The sequence below is a fragment of the Hyperolius riggenbachi genome, chromosome 7 (assembly GCF_040937935.1).
Source record: "Hyperolius riggenbachi isolate aHypRig1 chromosome 7, aHypRig1.pri, whole genome shotgun sequence".
Lineage (NCBI taxonomy): Eukaryota > Metazoa > Chordata > Amphibia > Anura > Hyperoliidae > Hyperolius > Hyperolius riggenbachi.
In genome coordinates this window covers 86160593-86180909 of record NC_090652.1, presented here as the reverse complement: position 1 = coordinate 86180909, position 20317 = coordinate 86160593, and the positions used below count along the sequence as shown (strand labels likewise).

Here is a 20317-nt window from a genome sequence, read left to right as displayed (position 1 = left end):
GCAGCAGCTACTGGAGTTAGACCAGAGTCAAAGATCACTATACATGCTCATTCTGGGTCAGGGACTTAAAGTATTAGAGGCAGAGCATCTGTACAGAAGCCAGGCAACTGGCATTGTTCATTAGAGAATGAAGAAGGCAGCCTCTGTATTCCCCTCACTTCAGGTTCCCTTTAAAGCCCACCTAACAACCCCTTTAAAAAACACTACTGAGCTAGTGCTGACAAGCTGACAAGGGAACAATTTTGTGCAGTAATGATCTGAAAATCGATTTCATTTTCCATCAGAAGCAGATCTGATGTGCAGGAAATTGTCAATTCCACCCATCAATCTGATGGGAAGTTGCATGGAGTGTATCAGGCCTAAAAGGGATTAATTCTATAGAAGCTTATCTAGAAGCTTCTAGACCAGGGGTGTCAGACATGAAGTAAGGGGCCAAAACCTAAAACACAGTCTATGTCGAGGGCCAAATTGTTTCTAAAGATCTGGCATTTATTGAACAGTCTCAAACTAGGTTGTGTTACTACCGTGAAGGAGGGGGAGGGGTCCTTCTCCCCCTTCTGCAGAGTAGGACAGTGGAGCAGTTAAATATGTATCTAGTGCTCTCTCTAGTGCTGCTTTGGATCTCTTCTGATCCTACTGGCAGCCACTTGCTCTATGCTGCATACCTCTGGCTCCGTATGCAGGTCACATAATCGAAAGCTGGATGTATGGAAGCTCAGAGGGTGAGGCTGCCAGGAAGAAAAGAAGAGACCTGATGCAGCACTGGAATAGGTACATATTACACTGCTCCGCTGCACCACTCTGCAATGTGGGGAGGGGAAAGTGGAGGGGGGGGGGGAGAGATATGAAGGTGTGTGTGTTTTACAAGCCAAAAAAAAAAAGGGGGGGGGATCCAGGAGGGATCCTATGTTCATTTTGCTGGGAGTCTTGTGGGTTGTTGCTGCACCCCAGCTCAAACTGGCAATGTTTCAACTAGAAGCATTGTTACCGATGTGTTTTTCTGGAATGGAAGGCTGTGTACTATTGCTCTTTTACTGCTTACAATGCTGCACATCTGAAGCTCTTGAAGAGGGCCACATAAAATGGTGAGGAGGGCCACATAAAATGGTGAGGAGGGCCGCATTCGGCCTGAGGGCCTTGAGTTTGACACCTGTGCTCTAGAGCCTAGGTTCTCAACGTGTGGTACGCGTACCCCAGGGGGTACTTCTGATGGTTCCAGGGGGTACTTGGGCTTCATATACTTAGCCAAGAATAACAGATTTAGAGTTTTAGAAAATTACAAATCTGATATAAACAACTTCAAATTAGTACTTTAGCTAATTAAAAGCAATATTAAATGCTTGGAAATTGTTTAGAACCAATTATGTACTATGATTAAATATATATTTGTCAAGGGGTACTTGTGATAATGTTTACTATGCTAGGGGGTACTTCGTCAGTACAGGGTGTTAAAAGGGGTACATACCAATAAAATGTTGAGAAACACTGCTCTAGACAAACCAAACAAAACTAGATTCTAGGGAAACATTTGTGCCCGGAATGGCGATATCCTCCTCCTCTATTAGATCTGAATTTCTGTGTCACTTCCCCGTCAACTTTGCATTAGCAACAAGCGACAGACACGTCTAGAGATGTGAATACATTATATCTGTATTTTGCATTCCCGGCAGTAGACGGGAGGAATGCGGGAGGAGTGGGCCTGCTGGATTATTTGATATACATTTAGTAGCGAGGGCTGAGTTTCCAGAAATAGCGTGTGTAGGCCGCACCTCTCCATTAGGACAGAATGAATGCCCTGACACGCTGACTATTTATACTATAAATGCTGCCTTTCCAACCCTGCTTATTGAACGGGAACTATAACCGCAGCATGAGGTCTCAGTGCACAAATTACTACTGTTCTCACATGAAATGTCGGCCTACAAACATAACTATGCGCCTGTGCAGTAAACACATGCGGGGTGAAATCTACAGCTGTCACAGGTGATTATACGGCAGCAATGCCTTTCTTAGATCTGACTGAACCCAGCACATTCTGACTAGGGGCTGCACCAGGCTGTCCACATGCGTCTACTTAACCCTTTTATACAGTGAGCAGTGTGGTAGCTATATACTGCAGCAGCCGCATCTCATTTTAATCTATGTCAGTCCTAGAGTCAGCCCAGGAGGGGCGAAGCCTCATACAAGGACTGTCGCCCACAGGGATCAGGAGTTGATCCCTTGGGTAACAATTTGGAGCCCAAGGGGCGTACATACGCGTCTCTAGCCTGTCGCTATGGAGGGAGTGGAGGAATGATGGTGCGGCACATGACGGAGCGCGTAAAGAGGAGAACAGTAGCCTTGGCCAAGAAAGTAAATGCGCGAAAACGCGTTCAAACATCTATTAAATATCTATTAAAAGTCAATGGAGAATCAGAATTGGCAGAACTGCCAGGCAAATTGTATTATTTAAAAGGAAATATAGCAGACTCCATATCCCTCTTACTTCAGGTTGCCTTTAAAGAACATCAGAGGTGACAAGTGACATAATGAGGTACACGTGTATGTATAGTGCCAAGCACACAAATAACTATGATGTGTTCCTTTTTTATTTTCTCTGCTTGAAAGAGTTAAAAACCAGGTATGCAAGTGACAGTTTTTGTATTTCTGGGTCGGGATAGGGTTGGACTATAGCGTAACCCTCACTGATAAGGAATTGCAGCCATAAACACTTTCCTGGTCATGAATAGCTTCCTAGAGCAGGAAAGAGATCAAAAAAGGTCAATAGTTCATAGATTTTGGCTCTGGCATACTTCATTGAATGAGTCATTGGGAAGAGGCCATTAACAGTAAAAACTTAAAAAATGGGACAACTAAAAATGTAATTTTCAGAAGAAGGATAGATACAATTGTTTATCTCATTAGTTTAATTTCACCTCGGGTGTCCTTTAAGATGCGTAATAGCACAAGGTACTGTTATGCCCATACACTGGCAGATGGGGAAGCAGATTCGATCATATAGATTCCTCTCTGATCGCATCTGATTAGAGAGGGATGTATTTCTGCCCCACATCTGCACACAGATTTTCAACAGATTTTAGTGTGAACCCTCACAGCGTGCAGAAAATGCATGCCTAAAAGCGTGCACAGAAAACAGACATGCAAGCCTCAGGGCAGCACACTGGTAGGCAAGTATCGCAGCTCATTAAGCCACAAATTGTTATTTGAGCAATGACAGGTGCGTTTTAATGCAACGTGCTACAAGGCTGAAGTTCTGTCAGGCAAGTCACAACACATTCCATATAAAAGAACTGCAACCACCCAATACACTAGTGTATAAAAATAGTGGAAATAGAGAAGCGGACAGGAAAAACATATTAATTCTTCAGTTCCCAGTAAATGATCCTGATTACTCAACTCTTGGTCTTCCTATAATAGCTAACAGATTGTAACGTTGTGCTGGCTTTTCTGCAGGTTGAATGCGTTAGTTGTGGTCAGGACAGATATGGACAATGCCTTAGGGTGCTCTTCCACTGCTACCGCCCTCGGTCACACTGCGGTACACAAGCAGCATTTTACACCCATCGGGGGCCGTGCGTAATTGTGGTGAGAATTGCAAAGCCGGATGTTTGTGTGTGAGGAAAAAAGGTGTGCACTAGTGGGACATGAGCCCCGCAATTTACATGTAAATTGCAGTTCAACGAACGATAAAACGGCTGCGTTCTGCTCTTTGAAGCGGATCGCAGCCAGTGGAAAAGGGCTCATTGAGAAACATGCTGCATTTACTGGAACGCACAAAATTGATGGTAAATGCATCCTATGTTATTAATAGGATGTGTTTACACCGTCAAATGATATGCAATAGGGTTAGGGCTTCCTGGTGGTTTGCAAAATGTTTTTTTTCTCTTCACAAACCAACAGGAAAGCCCTCTGCTTCCTGGTCTCCAGAAGAATGGCGGACCAACAGGGATGACACAAATGAAGACAAATGCAGCAGAAGTACTGTTGGACAGGAGAGCAGATGGGTGGCACAAAAGCAGCAGCCAATATGAACTGGGCAGGGACAGAAGCCTTAGCCCCGGGCAGGGACAGAAGCCTTAGCCCCGGGCAGGGACAGAAGCCTTAGCCCCGGGCAGGGACAGAAGCCTTAGCCCCGGGCAGGGACAGAAGCCTTAGCCCCGGGCAGGGACAGAAGCCTTAGCCCCGGGCAGGGACAGAAGCCTTAGCCCCGGGCAGGGACAGAAGCCTTAGCCCCGGGAAGGGACAGAAGCCTTAGCCCCGGTTCCCGGCAGGACAGATGCCCCGGTTCCGGGCAGGACAGATGCCCCGGTTCCGGGCAGGACAGATGCCCCGGTTCCGGGCAGGACAGATGCCCCGGTTCCGGGCAGGACAGATGTCTCCGTTCCGGTCAGGACAGAGGTCTCCGTTCCGGTCAGGACAGATGTCTCCGTTCCGGTCAGGACAGATGTCTCCGTTCCGGTCAGGACAGATGTCTCCGTTCCGGTCAGGACAGATGTCTCCGTTCCGGTCAGGACAGATGTCTCCGTTCCGGTCAGGACAGATGTCTCCGTTCCGGTCAGGACAGATGTCTCCGTTCCGGTCAGGACAGATGTCTCCGTTCCGGTCAGGACAGATGTCTCCGTTCCGGTCAGATGCCCCGGTTCCGGGCAGGACAGATGCCCCGGTTCCGGTCAGGACAGATGCCCCGGTTCCGGTGAGGACAGATGTCTCCGTTCCGGTCAGGACAGATGTCTCCGTTCCGGTCAGGACAGATGTCTCAGTTCCGGTCAGGACAGATGTCTCAGTTCCGGTCAGGACAGATGTCTCAGTTCCGGTCAGGACAGATGCCCCAGTTCTGGATCGTTAAGAGGTGTTTGTTCTGGTCAGGACAGAAAAGCTACATAAAGGATCCCTTAATGCATACACAAAAGCAATGGGGTATAAGATCCTCTCTCATTGGTATAGACCCCCAGCTATGTTGCACAAGTTTTTATTGTAGAATGATAATTGCTGGAGGAGTGGGGAGTCTGGAGGGAGTTTATTTCACGTTTTTCACGTTTTCTGGTCCTGCCCTACTTTCTAGTGGGAGTATATAAGCGCTCTATCCTTATTCCTTTACTAAAGCCACCATCCCTATGTTATGGACGTCGGACAGGACCCCACCATTGGGTAGAGGTTGGAGAGGGTGAACTGAATTGCTGACATGGAGGAAATCATACTCACTTCTATTGAGAAAACCGAACAAAATACAAAAATGTGGTTATATTCAAAGACTGATGAATATAAAGCTCTGTCAAACACAACGTGACCTTTTTCCTTTTCTGTTCTCTGTTCCTTCTTCATTCCTTCCATAGGTTTCTATTTAATGTGCGCTTATACTATTATTCCTTCCTCTTCCCTCTCTTTACATAGTTTCAGGTTACTACTGTTATAGAAATACATACCTTTCACACTTCAACAAGAGAGATATTACTTGCCCTCTTAAAATAGTAAAACAGTTTGTATTAGGCTCCTTTTATAGTAGTGTGCTGCGGTTGCCGTGCCATTTGGAACAATTGCACCGCAGCCGAAAAGTTGCACCGTGTGGTATACCTATGGTGCAACTGAAGGAACAAAAAAATAACAGGACTTCCGGGAGTCGCAGGGTAATGCACTGCAGGTTCTGCGTTACTTCTGATGCGCCTGGAGCACTCCCGCCGCGATGCACAGAGGGCAGTGTAGCATGTCTCATTGACATTTACAGCAGGGGATGGTATCGCGACACAGTAAGTATAAAAGGGGCCACTGTGTATTCTTGATTGCAATGGATACTATCGTTATGCATGTTTTTTTGTCAAACATTTCTCAATCTTACTACTTGTCTGTCCCGTTTATTTCTAGATTTCAATAAAGCTTGAAATGTAAAAAGAAGGAAAAAAAAAAAAAAAAGACATAGAAGTTACTGTAATCCTGGTTAGGACACATGCCTTAGTACTGGTCAGGACAAATGAGTTAGTTCTGGTTAGGACAGATATCTTTGCTCTATTGTACAGCGCTGCATAATAGGTTAGTGCTTTATAAATAAAGCTTGATAATAGTTCTGATTAGGACAAATGCCTTAGTTTTCGTTAGGACATGAGTTTTGGTTAGAACACAAGTTAGTTTTGGTTAGGACAGATTAGTTAGTTCTGGTTAGGTAGGAGCATGCTGGCAGCTCCCTGTGCATATTCCTTGATATTCTCAACATGGTGATCCTGTTTGATAATTACCACTTTGGGCCAGCAGAGGGCAGCAAAGCCAACACAATTATAACAGAGACTACAAACAGCACAGCAAAGCAGACGTTTGGCTTATTTGCTAGCATGGTATCTGGTGTGATTAGACAATCTATATAACAAATAACAGCCCAGTATTGAAAATAAATGAATAAACTTTCAGAAGAAGAGGGAAGGCTCTGGATCCTGTAGATCAGTGTTTCTCAACATTTTATTGGTTTGTACCCCTTTTAAAACCCTGTACTCGCCAAGTACCCCCAGCATAGTAAACATTATCACAAGCACCCCTTGACAAATATATATTTAATCGTACTAAATGATAATTGGTTCTAAACAATTTCCATTTACTACTGCTTTAAATTAGCTAAAACACTAATTTGGTGTTTTTTTAAATAAGATTTATCATTTTATAAAACTCTAAATGTGTTATGCTTGGTTCAGTATATCAAGCCTGAGTAGCCCCTGGAACCATCAGAAGTACCCCCTGGGATACGCGTACCACACGTTGAGAACCTAGGCTCTAGAGCAGTGGTTCTCAACCTTTTCAACACATGTACCCCTTTGTGGGTCATCCCTAAGCAAATGAACCCCCTACTGAAGAAAGGATGTGCAAAGTGGGTGGAGCCAAGTACTAGCGAAATACAGGTAATCCCTGGTTAACAAATGAGATAGGGACTACACTCAGCAAGCAAGCTCCAGTTAAATTCAGCAGCGCCAGTTCAAAAATCTCGCTGTGCATGTTATGCTCCATTGAATTTACCTTTCAAAGTACCAGGTGCTTATGCAGGAGATAAGCTGTAGCACTGTGATTGGCCGACAAAGAATCCCTCTGCGCATGCTATGCTACATTGGATTTACCTTTCAATGTACCGTACCAGGCGCTCATGCAGGAGATGAGCAGTAGCACTGTGATTGGCCGACAAAGCTGCCCGTCACAGCTGCGCCAACTATGTGTTCTCTCTGCTTAAGCCCGCCGTCACCACCATCGCAGCCAATAGCAGCACGCTATTAGCATACTGGCTGTTCTGGATTGGGCAATGGTCCTGTCACTTTTATGCAAACAGGACCATTGCCCAATCCAGAACCACCAGTATACTAATAGCGCGCCGCTATTGGCCACGATGGTGGTGCGGGCGGACTTGAGCAGAGATAACACATAGTAGGCACAGCTTTGTCGGCCAATCACAGTGCTACTGCTCCTCTCCTTCATGAGTGCCTGGTACTTTGAATGTAAATTCAATGTAGCATAGCGTGCGCAGCGGGATTTTTTAACTGGCGATGCTGATTTAATTGTAGTTGTTGCAGTGACGTCAGCCATTTTGTCTGCGGCCCCTGGGGGGACCCCCTGACAAGTGCTAACGTACTCCCAGGGGGTCCACAGACCCCAGGTTGAGAACCACTGCGCTAGAGGAGTTCCATGTCCACCCTGAACAATGCCCCCACTCGCCGGGACCGTCCAGAAGATCCAGGCTGTGCTCCTCTTTTAGGCACGAGCATGGCTGCACCTGCTCAGTAGCACAGAGCCATCCGTCGATCAAGAGAACCTCAGCCCCGACCTTCATTCAGACTAGCTCTTGTCGGAATTCTTCGGGGGGTCAATGCTCTGCAATGGGACATGGTGGAAAGTCTCTCTAGGCTCCAGAGGCTTCTCTCTCTCTTCTTAGGCAAGTATGTCATTTAGCCTGTGGGTTTGCCTCCGGTACATTTAAAAAAAAAAACTGATCTGACATTCTGCTCACACCTCCCTAAGCTAAAGTTTCCTGCATAAAAACCTTTTCCTCTATGAAGGGGGTGGGGCACTTACACAGCAGAGCTCATTCAGCACAAAGGGGAACTCCAACTCACTGCAATGACCTCATAGAAAAAAAGCTTATACTCTAAGCTTATGTAAAAATGGCCTCTAGAGTTCTGATTTAAATTGGTAGTATACTTAATTGTTGCCGAGTGTGCTTCCTTGCATTCACTATTTTACACCCCTTTTAAGACACAGGCACGTCAGCACTGCTGCTTACACTGCCAGTAAATAAGCTACACTCTGTGCTGATCTCCGCTAGAGTAACTGGTCTGAAACTTTCCCCACTGCTTCTTCTGGGTTCACCAACTCTGTACACATTATTATCACTCATATCAAATGGTGACATCATCTGAAAACACTGTGCAGGGAAGCAGCAGATAAGGCTGTAAATGACTAGAAGCAAAATTAGTCATAGAAGTAGAGGTGGTCAATGAGACACATAACTCCGATTTCATGCAATTTTATGCAACTTTAAGCTTCGTACACATGACGGGTCTCAGCTGGGGCAGCCACTTCAGCTGAGAATCTATAATGTGTACAGTGCCCCCCCCCCCAAACATCATTTTCCCCCCATCACAACAAAGCGCAGACCTAGACTACAGAAGTTGGTTGGAACTGGTTCGAGTCCCAATCACAGCCTGGTGACATTCATCACACATGTATCCAGCTTAAAAGGCTGGAAACGGACCAATCAAATGCTACTGCAACATTTGCTTGGTCCATTTTCAAGCTGCATACATTTGCATATAATAAGCATACAAATTCAACAACTAGGATTTTTGCATCTCATCGACCATCCCTAAATAGAAGTATAATGCATAATTGAACAGAGCCTCCTTTTTAAAGCAGGATTGTCACCATAAAAATCAAATTTCAACAGCAACTGGTCTGAGTGTATTAAGTGATAAAGATGCTAATCCTGCATTCAAAACTTTCAAAACTTTTCTGCTGTTATGATTTGGAGTTATCAAATACCTTAGGAGCACTGGCCCTTTAATAGCCATTGCCATTCAGTTGCATGCTGGGAGTTCTTTTTATCTATAATATATTCCTGCTCTTCCCTTTATCTCCCTGCCTAGCTGAAACATGATCCTCTGCTCAGTTGTGTTTACAAGCAAGGCTGAGGTGACTCAGCGATTGGACAAAAGAAAAAAAAGCTAAGGGTAAGAAATTACATCAGTATTTAGCCTCAAACTGTGGGCAAAAGACATGGCCCCCACCAGGAACAGAATTCTCTTCATTTACTATACAAAATTTGCTGAAATCAAAACGTGGACAGTACAATACATGTGTTATGTAAGTAGATCAAGTATTTATTTACTTCTATACTGTATGTGTTTTTCCCCCTGGCATAGTATGGCTGATCCTCCTGCTTTAAGGGAACCCGAGGTGAGAGGGATCTGGAGGCTGCCATATCTATTATCTTTTAAACAATGCAGTCCTGTTGATCTTCTGGCATAAGTAGTGTCTGAGTCAAAACCCTGCAACAAGCATATGGCTAATCCAATAAAACCTGAGTCAGCTACGTCAAAGTACCTGATCTGCTGCATGCTTGTTCAGGGTCTATGGCTAAAAGTATTAGAGGCACAGGATCAGGGGGACAGCCAGGCAACTGCTATTGTTTAAAAGGAAATAAATATGGCAGCTTCCATGTCCCTCTTACCTTGGTATTTTAAGTGTGTTTAGTTATAAGTACACAACCACTTTAAAAAGCTCCGGGTTGATTAGCTTATTAAGGTTATTAAGAAGATATAACTCAATGAAGAACACTGGGATTATGCAGTAGCTATAAATTCAGTTTATTCCTGAATGTCACGGTTCTGTTCACCATCCAAAATGGCAGAAGCTCATTAACAGCCAATCAAATTGTTGCTGACCGGTATGTGCTCATGAAAGCCGGCATAAGAGACAATATAAAACAGCTGCTGGAAACAAGCGCTGTAATGATTCACCAATCAGAGATTAAATCGTATTCACTGGAAGTCTCGTCTGACAGACAGAGGTCAGAGATCCACAAGTACCATTATAACACTTTGAATGCATTCATTAGCTATAATAACGCACCTCAAATGCTGCCAGGTCATCGAAATCCACAGAGCAGGCGGGTTCCCCCTCCGACGGGTATCCCATGTCATACAGCTGCATGTCCAGATCTGCAGAGAGACATAACACACGCAAAGATCACCACCATGAGTACTTGCAGTATATCCTTTATTTATTTTACCTCTCATGCATTTTAGATTTATATGGACTTTACAGAATCACAGGATATACAAGGGGTAATAAACTGAAAAAAACCCGAAAGAACTCCAACCAGAGTTGTTTAGGGATCGTACTATATTCACCAGAGTAGCAACCATCTGAGTCCCGACTGCCGGGGACACTGGCACACCCTGCCTCACTTCCGGTGTACAGCATTCAGTCAAGAGAATGGGACCAATAGTCAAATGATCAATGGGATCAGCAGGAGTACTCCCAATGGCTGCGATACCATCATTGCAAAATCCTGGATCCGCTCCAGCGATGGCTGCTTGTGAAGTGAACATGCATAGCACTGTCGCACTCACCTACAACAGCACACGGTGGAGTCAACTCAAGCACTTCCTAAAGGACAACAGAAGTGAGAAGAATAATGTGGCTGCCATATTTATTTCCTTTTAAATACCAGTTGCCTGGCAGCCCTGCTGGTCTATTTGGCTGTAGTAGTGTCTGAATCACACCAGAAACAACCATTCAGATTTTCTTGTCTGATCTGACAATAACGTCAGAAACACCTGATCTGCTGTCCAGGGTCTATGGCTGAAAGTGTTCAGAGGATCAGCAGGATAACCGGTTAACTGGTATTATTTAAAAAGAAATAAATATGGCAGCCTCCATATACCTCTCACTTCAGCTGATCTTTAAAAATACTCCAAAAATTGATATTTCTTATAAATGGAATGCCCATTCCTTTCACAAGAGTGAGGCTGGGCGCACGCTTAGGCCAGGTTAAAAAGTAAAGATGACCAGCACTTGCCAATTCTTAAAAAGCAGGGTATTTATTCACAAAAAGAGTGAACAAAAAATAGCCATGACATCTGGACTCCCAGAATGTAACTATAGCTCTTGATAGTAGATATAGCTCTTAGCTGCAAACAGTAGCATGAGGACTTCCTCCAGAATAGGTTACGCCTCCATTGCAGCCCAATTCCAATCACAACGGACTGTCGCCGCTTCGAACTGATAAACCGCTCTTTGTCAAGTGAAAGCTTTCACTTGACAAAGCGCGGTTTATCAGTTCGAAACGGCGACAGTCCGTTGTGATTGGAATTGGGCTGCAATGGAGGCGTAACCTATTCTGGAGGAAGTCCTCATGCTACTGTTTGCAGATAAGAGCTATATCTACTCTCAAGAGCTATAGTTACATTCTGGGAGTCCAGATGTCATGGCTATTTTTTGTTCACTCTTTTTGTGAATAAATACCCTGCTTTTTAAGAATTAGCAAGTGCTGGTCATCTTTACTTTTTTGCTTGCATTAAGTCTGTATCAGCCATACAGGCTAGATCTGGCACAGCCGTTGAAGCAAGACAGGTGTGCTGTCCAAGAAGTACGAAACACTTAGGCCCGGTTCACATCTGCAAAATAAGCCAAAAGGATCCGGTGAGCGGATCTGGTCTCTGCTTCACCGGATCCGGATGGCTCAGTCTGTGGCTCGGTTCACATAGTGAAAACGGATCTGATCAATGATTGATCGGATCCGTTTTCACTCAGCATATACATACCTAATCTTCTGCAGCAGCCGGCGGTAGAGGGTTCCTCTTCTTCCGCTGTGACTACACAGCGCGTCATGTGACTAGTCACATGATGCATCATGTAGTCACATAACGAGGAAGACGACGGAAGCCTCTACCGCCCGCTGCTATGGAAGATTAGGTATGTATAAACCCTCCCTAGCACACCCGCCCAGCTGCTGCACCCTTCCGTCGCTAGATTCGCGCCGGCCCATGCCCCCATCCCCCGTGTAACGGTCCGTTTCTTCGCTAGTGTGAAGAAACGTTCCGTTTCCCGTTGCCCCCAATACTGCTGCATTTTTGTCCGGATCCGTTATGTAAGCAGAACGGTCCAGAAAATTAGGGCCTGCAGCAATTTTTAGGTCCGGGGATCGGAACGCACGGAACGTATCCATACCAACGGACGCATGTGAATGGATCCATAGGTTAACATTGGATCCATTCACATCCGTCCCGTTTGTACACTACATGTTCCGGTTACGTTCCAGTAAAAAACGCTAATGTGAACCGGGCCTTAGCAGTGTGGGAAACGTTGCATTTTTATGCATATGTGTCTGTATTGCGTTTTCTATGCATTTGTGTTTTTGTTTCCACACGATTTTTTTTTTTGCGTTTTGTGTGCCTTTTAATGCATTTCCGGTTTACATATACAAAATGCATATGCGTTTTGTATGCGTTTTTCTATTGTGTTTTATGCAAATCACTAGGAAGACAACAGGAAGCAGAAATGCATCAGAAAACATTGCTTAAAAAAAAAATGCATACAAAACGCATGACATTGCTTCACCATTGACTTTCATCATGTGCATTTTTGATGCGTCTTTTTTAAAAACATGCAACAAAACCAGCGATTTTAAAAACGCATATTATAAAACGCATACAAAACACATCTGCGGTTTTTGATGCGGCCCATTGACTAACATTGCATGCAAAACGCTGCGTTTTCCGTAACGCTAGTGTTTCTGCTTAGTGTTCCCAGCCTGAGTGGGATGTCTTCATTTTATTACATACTTGTCATAATAATGTATATAAACATTCAGTGCAATACAATGCACATCATCCAAGCAGGATTTGGCATATTCAGTTGTATTTTTATATTCATTCCAACAGGAATGTGTCTGTGCACAGAACTAAAAAACAAGAGACCCCCCCCGCCTAAACTAAACCAATAACCAACCAACATTCAAAGCAAAAAGTCAGTGATAATTTATCCCAATAACACAGAGGTTCTGACAGGTAGGGTACAAAGTGTGCTTAAAATGATACACAAGGTGACTTGTGACATGATGAGATAGACATGGGTGTGTACAGTGCCAAGCACTAAATAACTATGCAGTGTTCATTTTTTCTTTCTCTGCCTGAAAGAGTTAAACATTTTAGAATGCAAGGGACAGTTTCTGTCCGGGTCAGGACTGGGTCGGACAATAACCCTCACTGATCAGGAATTACAACAATGTAACACTTTTCTAGCAGAAAATGAATCTGAAAGCAGGAAAGAGATAAAAAGGGATGAAACGTTCAAAGGTTTTAGCTCTGGCATATTTCAATGGATGTGTCATTGAAAAGTGACAATGAAACAGTAAAACCTTAAAAAGTAGATTTAATTATAAAATAAAACTGTGGGATACCTACAAAAAATAAAAATTATTTTTAGGAGGAGGAGAAAACATGCAATTGTTTCGTTTTCAAAGTTTTATTGAAGTTTTAAGGTTTTAAACAATTTGAACAGTGCATAACATATCAGCACAGAGGGAACAAAAGGAATATCTTGAACAGGTATGCTCATCATATAAACATTACATAACAGGGGGGATGGGGGTAATGATCAGTAGTACAGCTAGATAGTCATTTGTATCATTAAAATCTAAACACTACCATCAGGAAACTTCAAATAGCCCTCAGAGGACATAGTCCAGCTATCTGGGGCTTGCTAAAGAGAATCGAAGGGATGGGGGAGGGCCCAAACAAGTAGCGGGCCATTCAATTACAATCCTGGGTGCCCGTCGTCCTGCGATCGACAAGCAGGCCAGGAAAGGTTATATCAATTAGCTTCATTTGGGGTTCATCTGGGTAAGGGCTGGTTCAGACGGACGTTTGGAGGCGTTGCGTTTGCTGGCGTCGCGTTCAGCAGCGTTCGTGTGCGTTTGGATGCGGTCGCATTTTTTCTTCCCCTAGGGGGACATTAGCCGTCGCGGTTAACCTCCCCTGGAAGCTACATGTAGCTTCCAGGGGTTCCTTGAACGCCAGAGAAAATCGGGACCCAAACGCCGCGTTTGTGTAAACGCGCTTGAAAGCTTGGTACAAACGCTCCCATTCACTTGAATGGGAGCGTTTAACACCAAGCCCTGAACGCTGGCTGTAAACGCTCTGCAAACGTCCGTCTGAACCAGCCCTAAGAAGGGGGAGAGAGAAAGAGAAGAAGAGGAAAGAGGAAGAGAGAAGGAAGAGAAGACAAGAGGAAAGGTCCACCTCACAGCCTTGTGATGAAAGAAGATTCCAGACTTGAATGTTCTAGACGGATCCAGGGATCCCAAATTCTCTCAAACTTCTTGTGGGTATCTCTGAGGATACTGGTTAGCTTCTCGCTGACCATAATTGAGTTAATTCTAGATTTTACTTCGGTAATGGAGACCGAGGGCTTTTTCCAATTTCGTGCAATTGTCATGGTAGCTGCAGAGAGTACTACTGAGGCTAATTTATTTTGCGTTGAGGTAAGGGATCCTATTTTCCCATGTAATAAAGCTTGCCAGGGGTCTCTAGCTATGGGCTGACGAAAGAGGGAGGAAAGTAACTTATATACTTGGCACCAGAAACGTGTGAGTCGTGGACAGGTCCACCAAGTGTGTAACATGTCACCGGGTACTCTACAGCCTCGGAAGCAATATGGGTTTGCAGATGGGAATACCTTGGCTATGCGTGCGGGGACTAGGTATCAACGGGTCATAATCTTATAGGCAGCTTCAACTATATGTAAGTTACAGGAACAGCTGGAGACTCTGCTCCAGATATCCAGCCACTCTTCTCTATCTTTAGGGCTGTTGAGGTCGGCTTCCCATCTGGAGGTGTATAGATGTGTTACAGGGGGGGATGGGCGGGTCAAAAGGCCATATATTGTAGAAATTAAACCTTTGGTGTTAGGGCGATGGAGACAGATATTTTCATAGGGCGTTACAGTGAACGGAGGTTCTTTGTCCTGAATAAGTGATTTAACCCAATTACTTATTTGTAGATAACGAAAGAGTTCTCTGGGAGGGGCCTGGAATTTCTCTTGTATATCTGTCCAGGAAAGAATACCCCTGGATGTAAGGAAGTTTGTGACATTGGAGAGGCCTTTCGAGCTCCACCATGAGAATGCTACTGGGTCGTCACAGCCTGGTGGGAACAGGGGGTTATTGACCATTGGAAGCAATGGTAAGAATGAAGACTGAAGGTTTGATGAATAGCGAATAGAGTCCCATACCTGGAGGCAATGGGTCATGGGAGGGCTAAGTGAGGGGGGTCTTGCTTTCGGGGGGAGCCATAAGAGGGTACTAGGGAGCAAAGGAGCACTGTTCGGTATTTCTAGGAAGACCCAGAGGGGGGTATCTTGTGTTTGGAACAGCCGAGTAAGATGGGCTATAGTTGCTGCCCGATAGTATGACGTGATCTGTGGGACCCCTAAACCTCCGTCGAATTTGTGGGCGAAAAGAGTTGTTTTACGAACTCTAGGGCATTTGCGACCCCATATAAATCCCATAATTCTGTTCTGGAATATGCGTAAATAGTGGCTGGGGACTTGGACTGGGAGGGTACGGAAGTAATAAAGGAGCTTGGGCAGAAAAGACATTTTAATGGCATTAATCTTCCCTAACCATGATAGGGGGGAATGGGACCATCTGTCCGTCAGTGCCGACAGTGACTTTAATAACGGGGGGTAGTTAGCCGCAAAAAGGGAGGCGTAGTTAGGGGTGAGGGTAACTCCCAAATAGGGTAGGGATTGGACCCATTGAAAGGGGCAGGATTCCTTCAATCGGTTAAGATCTGAGGCGGACAAGGATACTCCCATGGCCTTCGATTTTTCCACATTGATTTGTAAACCAGATATTCGGGCAAAGCGGGCAAAAGCTAAAAGGGCATTTGGGATTGAGATGTGGGGCTGTGTTAAAAAGAGTAAGGTATCGTCTGCGAACATAAGAAGTTTGTGGGATAGTCCAGCGCAGTCTATACCTTTAATCTCAGTATTATTTCTTAGATAACATGCAAAGGGCTCTAAAGCTAAGATGAAAAGCAAGGGAGAAAGTGGACAGCCTTGTCTTGTGCCCCGTTTTATAGCGAAAGTCTGGGAACTATGACCGGAAAATCTAACAGAAGCCGTGGGGCTAGTGTACATCCCTTGGATCCAATTCAGGAAGCATGAGTCTAGGCCCCATTTATGAAGGGCAAGTTTCAGGTAGGACCAGGAAAGGGTGTCGAAAGCCTTAAAAATATCTAAAGATAGGGCTACCCCTGGGATTCTGCGTGAGTGGAGATAATGGGTTAAAAGGATGACCCTCCTGGTGCTATCTTCAGCCTGCCTCCCTGGAACAAATCCAACTTGGTCCCGATGAATCAGGGCCGGGAGAACTTTGTTTAACCTCAAAGCTAATATTTTACCTAATAGTTTGAAGTCTACGTTGATAAGGGATATGGGGCGAAATTGATGGACTGCGTGATGTTCCTGCTCCACCTTAGGGACCATTGAGATGTGAGCCGTAAGCATGGAACCTGAACTGGACTTGCCATCGCGAATTTCGTTATAACATTTCGCTAACTCTGGAGCTAGAAGGTCTGATAGTTTTTTTATAGTATTGAGCCGAATATCCATCTGGGCCTGGGGTCTTATTGGGTTTTAGAGTTTTAATAGCTGAAAGAACTTCAGCAGTGGAGATAGGGGCGCTCAAATTAGTTGTAGATTCTGGGTTTAGCTTTGGAAGAGGGATCTGATCTAAGAAGCCCTGAGCATCTTGGTCAGAAGCGTTGGGAGTGTTAGAGTATAAGTCAGATAAAAATTTAGCAAAGATGTCCACGATCTTGCGGGGATTGGCGGTGATCTGTCCCGAACCGTTGCGGAGTTTTAGCATAGTCGGGAATAAGGGTTTGTTTTTTAGGCATTTAGCTAGTAGGGCAAGGGGTTTGTTGGCGTTATAATAGTATAATTGTCTACGCCATCTAAGCTGCTGCTCGACTTTATCTGTTAATAGGAGGTCTAATTCTGTGCTTATGCGATCCTTAATAATTCTATTAGTCCGGGAGGGAGTACGTTTCCACTCATGGACTGCTTGATCCAGTTTGAGGGATAATTCTTCGATTTTCTGATTCCGTTGTTTTTTAATAGCACTAGCTATTCCTATTAACGTCCCTCTTATGGTAGCTTTGTGCGCTTCCCATAAAATTAGAGATGAAGCTACAGAGCCTGTGTTATCGGCAAAATAATCTTTAACTCTCCCTTTCAGCTGGTCGATGATATCTGCCCTGGATAGCAGGGAGTCATTCAAGCGCCAATGAAAAACTCGGTTAATTGGAAGCAAAGCAGAGCAACAGATGGAAATCGGGGAATGATCAGACCAAGGGGTCGTATGAATTTTAGCAGCTAGGGCGAGGTGTAAATGGTGTTGCTGGACTAATATATGATCAATTCTGCTGAAGCTGTCGTGGGCGTTGGAATAAAAGGTAAAGTCTTTGGTGGAGGGGTGTAGCTCTCTCCATACATCCACATAGCCATATTTATCTAATAGCTCTTTGATTTTGGTACCTTGGGGGTCTTTTGCGTCTGAAGCAGGGTAAGGGCCAGTGGATTTTTGTCTGTCCATTTTAGGGTTGAGAGTGGCGTTTGTGTCACCAGCTATTATGATTTGGCCCTCGCTGTGCTGGGTGAGAACCTGAAGGAAATGTGAGTAGAAATTAGATTGGTGTGCATTAGGGGCATAGTATGTAGCTAAAGTAATCTCTCTGTCATAGATGGTGCCAATTAAAATAAGATACCTGCCAGTAGGGTCGGCAATATGTTTCTTGTAAGTAAAGGGAAAATTCTTTTTAAGAGCTATTAGAACTCCTCGCACTTTTGTACGGGCGCATGCAAAGTAGACAGTGGGATAATGGCGGTTCAAGTATTTGGGGCAGGTGGCTTGGTCCAATCTGGTTTCTTGTAGGCATACTATGTCAGCTTGGCTTGCTTTGTAGTAATTAAATGCTTTGGAGCGTTTATGTGGGGATCCAAAACCCTGGACGTTATGGGAGAAAATTTTAAAAAATGAGGAAGTCATGGAGGATCAGTATATGCGAACGGGCTAATTTGGAGGACTGTGAGGTGGAGATTTCCAAGGTGAAGAGTAGAAAAGGGAAGAGAACAAGAGAGAGATAGTAGAGCAATTGTGGAAAAGAGAAAGTATAGGAAAGTAAGAGAAACCCAGTTCCCTAGTAACAAGGGAACTGTAGCAAGTTGGATGGACGACCCTGGAGGGGTCGAATTCGAGGGGTACTCGAGAGGAGTAGAGTCCCAACAATTGAGGGGCTCCGGCCAAGTCATTGGGGGACATGTATTGGCCGACTGCTATGCTGGCGTATTTCTTGTGTGAAATTTGGGGTATGAATCCCAGCTATTAGGAACAAGAGGAAGGTGTGTGTGTGTGTGTGTGGGGGGGGGGGGGGGGGGGGTAATTCTCTGTAGAAGTTTAGGATACGGATTAGTGATATTAAGTAGTTTGGTATATATAGAAACCAACCAGAAAGTCAGCTCAAGGCAATATATAGTATTATCCTCCTGCATACATTGGAGTGGATATTCATCACATAGGAATATAAAGGGAGGGGAGTATTTTAATTAACATATTAGAGGTGTTTCGTTGGTCTTTATAATTATTGGATCTAGTTTCGATCATTTGTGCAGAGGGAAAGAACATAGCTAGTCAAATCTATAAATAAAGATGACTAACCATTTATGTGGAGTTGTCGCCCTCAAGTGGAGAAAGGTAGTATCGTATTAGATAGAATTGTGTGTACAGTTACTGCTCGCTGTAAATTTAGGGTCTAAGTGAAGTCTGAAGACTTAATGATCACTCCGATGGATGCAAGAGGAGGCTAAAGCAAACAGTAATTATCATAGTTTCAATCCATTCGATGGGATATATTATACAGTTTAAGTCAAATAGACAGTAATTAAAATGAGCCAAGTGGGGGAGGATAACAGGGAAAGAAGGAAAGGGAAGGGAGGGGGGGCGGCGTAATGTTGAAAGATGTTCTTAGGTGGTCTTAAGACCTGCACCTGGGAAATTAAGGAGGGGGGGGGGGGGAAGAGACGGGGAGGTGAGAAGAGGGGCAGGGGAAAGAGGGGAGCCTAGAAATATATGTCTGCAATAGGAGAGGAGCAGAATGCAAAGAAAAGACAGAAACAATTTAGTTTGTGAGACAGTGCTACATCATTTGAAGCATAATCTCAGTGTCTTCTAAGCATAATATATTCAAACATGTGTTTAACGTGCATATGAACAATAAGTAAACTAAACTTATCTAAGCAAACCAGAGTGCAGTCTCGCTATTGAACCTAGGACTACATATTGAGTGACTAGAGACCTGGCGATTAGTTCAATGAATGTAGGAGAACGTTAGAGTGTGTACGGTAATGACATTCATGCAATCAATCTAGTTGATAAGGTATTCTGTGTAATCTACATCAGTTAGGCAGTAGGTAAGATGAGCCAAATGGGGAAGAGGGGTAGGGAAGAGGAGGAAGGGAGGGGATGGGGAAGACGGCACAGTGACGAGACATATTCTTAGGTAATCCCAATTTATGCACTCGGAGTATTGAGGAGGGGAGGGAGGTAGGGAGAGCGGAAGGGGGGATGGAGGGATAGGGGTACATATCTGCAGTGGGGAACTTACGGGTTATAAGGGAGAAACAGATAAGTTTGTCTATGAAAAAATGCAGCGTCATCTTAAGTATAATCAGGGATAGGTACATTTTAGACATGAGATATTCAGTTACAAATCTAACATAGATACGAACATTAATTAAGCTAAACTTATTCACATGTGATAAAGTCCAGTCCTGTTATTGAACGCGGGTCTATAAACAGGGTGGCTGATAGAAAGTTATCCAGGGGTAGTATATCACTCTCGGGGAATGTTCCGAGATACAAAGGGTCTGGGCTGAGGGGGAAGATCTGCATAAGTTCAAAACGTGGAGTGTATATAACAGTTATTCCCAAGTCTGCCATCTGAGGAGTTTGGAGGTCGGGAAGGGCTGTTGAGAGATCACCTCAAATAGGATAGCAAATATCGGAAATCGGTATCTCTTTTAGGGCAAAAAGAATATTTAACATCTTACCCAACCGTGGAAACAGATGGCGGATCAGAGAAGTCCGTTGCCGTAGGGTCTCCCATAAAGTGTAAAGTTCTCTGGGAGCAAACAGAGGAAGTAGACAAGAACTGGATGTCTAAGCTGAAACAAAACAAGTTATAGCTGTAGACTTATGAACGGTATTATAGTTGGTCCCGGGTAAAAC

General features: G+C 44.4%; 1 protein-coding gene across 2 annotated transcripts in view; it reads right to left on the bottom strand.

Annotated features, from left to right (window-relative positions):
- The window catches only part of RAB11FIP3 (RAB11 family interacting protein 3), a 154331-nt gene that overhangs the window by 55023 nt on the left and 78991 nt on the right, over window positions 1-20317 (bottom strand). For both annotated transcript variants that reach the window (XM_068244220.1, XM_068244221.1), the window contains exon 3: window positions 10093-10181. In XM_068244220.1, the coding sequence (XP_068100321.1) occupies window positions 10093-10181 (89 nt within the window). The remainder of the gene's footprint in view (window positions 1-10092; window positions 10182-20317) is intronic.